The following is a 3630-nucleotide window of genomic DNA, read 5'->3' as shown; positions in this document are numbered from 1 at the left end:
GAATAAAGGAGAACTTGGTCACTATTTCAACTTAATAAAACCATTTGGATGGTTAAATAACCTGTTCTGGTGAAAATGGTGACTTTCCCCGCTCCCCCTAGTGTCCCCTAGCCTGGTAAACCAGACCCTGGAATCTTTCAGATTCAAATTGTGCTCTCGCGAGAACTCTGGATTTCCAGTGTCCCCAGGTGGATAACCAACATTGCAACATTGGGACAGACATCCCGGTAAGGGAAGTGAGAGACAAGAAACTCGGTTTCTTACCTTGTAACGTCCACATTGTTCTGTCGAACGTATAGCTTGTAAACAAATCCACATGTGCTTTATCGTTATTTTTTTCCTCAGTTTGAAATAGCATATTGCACAACTTCTCCAGCAGCGGAGGAAATATAACCAATCCTACGAAGGGGGGGCTAAACACGTTCCAAATCGCTTCAGATCGCTTTCTTGTAAACATAGGTTTTAAATGAAGTTGTTTACTCAAATCCAAAGAAAATACATGTTCATATCTATTTGACCCTGTCGCCATCAGCGCAACCATTGGTTGTGTTGAATACTTTGCTCCATCTGTCATCATGTAAAGCCCATCCACCCCATGCCGGATAAGTGATTATGATTGGATTGTTGTTTTTTGGTGATTTGGAAACAGTCAATGGACTCCTTTCCAGACGGACCTGAAGGGCAAATTCAATTTTGCTAACTGGTTTGTCTGGGTTCACCAATGCCACATGATGAGTAAAAACATACTACATAAGAACACACATTCTGAGAGGATGTTAAGATGACTCTTATCATATATTGTGTTTTATTTCATAATAAAAAGGTATTGTAATTGTCTTTTCATTAAACATAACATTTATATTCACCATGAGGAATTAATACAACTGAACATGCATTTCTTTTTGCCAAATGTACCCATAGACCAACAAAACATAAAGTATTACAGTGCACTACAACACAAATACATTAGCTAATTTGTGTAAAGTAAGCATTTTGTGTCAGGTTTTCATTCTAAGTTACTATGTGTCCATATTGTGATGGAGAGACCAAGATTAGACCAAGATTTTATGAGCAGAAAATGATTGAGATCATGAAATCCTGTCCATTACAAGATTGGTGATGACGAGGTGAATAATCTCTGTTGTGACGGTAGGCCAAAACAGACACCTTTCTAATAGGTTGTGCTCCGTGAGGTGACAGAGTATCGGCGCTGGAGGGACTGACACATCACTTCCTTGAACATCTCTCTGAAGCGTGTGGACATGAGGTTGTAGAGGATGGGGTTCACGGCTGAGCTCAGGTAGAAGAAAACTCCAGAAAGGACATGGACCCATTCGAAAATCATGTATCTCTCCTTGGTCCAGCTGTCAGACTCTATGTAACTCCACACTACACGGTCAATGTGGAAAGGGGCCCAGCATATGGCAAACACCACCACCAACACACCTGTGGCACAGAAGATGAGTTAAATCACACTTTTGTCTTTCCTGGGAGAATGTTAAAGTTAAAGGAGTGTTCCGAAGCAAAAACAACCTAGGGTCTATTTTCAGAAACGAACAGACCTGTTTAAAATGTTGTTTGAGAGCATAATTATGTTAATTAGTGGAGTTCTGAGCAAAAACGTTGTTAACAAGTCGATTAACGAATGCAGAGCAAACCACAGTCAATGAACGCAAGAGGAGTGCTGACTACTCTCCTTTTGCTTTCATTGATTGTGTTTTGCGCTGTTTGCTCTGCAGCCTTTACTTCAAGGTGGCTGCGACAGGAAGACAGCTGAGGTAATCTAAAAACACTCCCTTCATAAAACAAAATTTTTATAACCTGTCAAACCACTTACAACTTTTACAATACTTTGATTTGACCACACTACCACAAAAGTGTCATTCTATTTTGAAAATGTTCAGTAGTGTGAAATAGTTTGTTTTTGACCTGAGTGTATGCCCGGTTCACTTTCACTGTAAGACAATTTGGTGTTAATGCAAACAACGCTCTTGCTCAAAACTCCACCAATGAATGTAATTACGCTCTCAAACAACATTTTGAACCTGTTAGCTTCTGAAAATAGATGGACCTTTGGTTGCTTTTGCTATGGAACATTCCTTTAATCAGTTTTTCTGATTTCAGTTTGCAACATTTGTCAATTATAGGATGGACAAAACTGATCTTCCCTTGTATATATTCAGATGCACACAAAGTTATTTTAGTATGGCCATGGCCACATTACTCTAAGTAGTAGAATCTTGTATGAACACATTTTACATGGTTGGCACAATGCTTATTATATAAGCCCATTCAGTAATAATGCAAAAAAATGGTCTTGCTCAAAACTCCACCAGTTCACGTATTTTTGCTATAACAATCAAAAGTTTGAACTTGTTAACTACTGTAAATAGACGATAGGTTATGTTTACTCCAGAGTTATGCTTTAATAAAGAATAAAAACGTACAGAGCATTTTGGTAACTTGTTGATGACGTCTGTTTTGCTGAGTTATCTGGTGACTGTCCTTGCCCAGGTTTGTCTCAAGGCTGACCTCAGTGACCTGCTGTATAAGCGCCTTCTCCCTGTACAGCTGCAGTCCAATCAGCAGGTACAGCACACCCATAGATATCATGGGCAGCATGAAAAACACAAGCGCAGTCACCTGGACCAGCAGGTTATAGATCCAGGCAGGCTTGACCACCCCACAGATAGCTGACTCAGGGAACTGCTGACCAAACCTGGGGGGGAGATATTTTATGCCGTGCAGACTTGTGTTGGGCAGCGCACAGATAATGGAAAGCCCCCAGAGCGCTAGGATGACCCGCTTCGCATGGGTCTTTGTGGCGATGTGCTTGACGCTCAGAGGATGCACCACTGCCAGATATCGCTCAGCACTGAGGGCAGTCACGTTGAGCACAGACGCGAAGCACACTGTCTCAAAGAGGAAGGTCCTGAAGTAGCAGCCTCCCAGGCCCAGGAGGAAAGGGTAGTTATTCCACATCTCGTAGAGCTCCAGGGGCATACCCAGCAGCAGCACCGTCAGATCAGACACCGCCAGGCTGAAGAGGTAGTAATTAGTCGGCGTCTGCATGATCCTGTAGCGGGCGATGGCCATGCAGGTGAGCACGTTGCCCAAGGCACCCACCATAAAGATGACCAGGTAGATGACACACACTGGCAAGAAGAACGGAGATCGGCGCGTTCCCATGTACTTTTCCAGGTAATCGTTGCGGCTTAGACACAGGTCTGGAAGGTATTCAGCACTGATGTTCCAGTTCCTACAGTTCTGGTCATCTTCATCCATACACCAGGCTGATTTATGGTGTAGGAAGTGGGAGGAAGAACAGTTAAACTGCCCCATCTGGGTGATGGATTCAACAACCTCCTGAAAGTGACAGTAAAGCATCTTAAAGTGGCACTGGTGGCAAGTGAAGACCATGCATAAATGTTCTTTGAAACCTGATTAAAACATTAGGCTAATTTAAATGCCAATCTACTGTAGGTGGAGATAAATTGAAGGTTGTTTATCAGCACCAAAGAAAATTTAACTTGGTACCTCGTATAATAATAATAATATATTTTATTTGTAATGCATTTTACATTCTCAGGGAGTTGCTACACAGTGCAATAATAATAATAATAATAATAA

At 41.7% G+C, this 3630-nt stretch overlaps 1 protein-coding gene across 1 annotated transcript; it reads right to left on the bottom strand.

The window, feature by feature from the left end:
• Positions 1–1171: 1171 nt before the first annotated feature.
• nmur1b (neuromedin U receptor 1b) lies at positions 1172–3420 on the bottom strand. The gene is made up of 2 exons (XM_076293225.1): positions 2448–3420; positions 1172–1446 (listed from the first exon to the last, which is right to left on the bottom strand). Exons 1-2 carry the CDS (start codon positions 3418–3420, stop codon positions 1172–1174), a joined length of 1248 nt encoding a protein of 415 aa, XP_076149340.1.
• Positions 3421–3630: the final 210 nt, after the last annotated feature.

The sequence above is a fragment of the Alosa pseudoharengus genome, unplaced genomic scaffold, assembly GCF_046254945.1.
Source record: "Alosa pseudoharengus isolate Yale_2024_CS ecotype anadromous, Long Island Sound unplaced genomic scaffold, YU_APseudo_1.1 YU_APseudo_1.1_scf_2, whole genome shotgun sequence".
NCBI lineage: Eukaryota > Metazoa > Chordata > Actinopteri > Clupeiformes > Clupeidae > Alosa > Alosa pseudoharengus.
Note: the sequence above shows the minus strand (reverse complement) of the source record. Positions and strands in the feature narration are given on the sequence as shown.

Coding starts and splice junctions, on each gene's coding strand:
- nmur1b (XM_076293225.1), bottom strand. CDS start 3,420: ATGGTCTTCACTTGCCACCAGTGCCACTTTAAGATGCTTTACTGTCAC. Junction 1,447..2,447: donor ACAAGTTACCAAAATGCTCT/GTACGTTTTTAT, acceptor TCTGTGCCACAG/GTGTGTTGGTGGTGGTGTTT.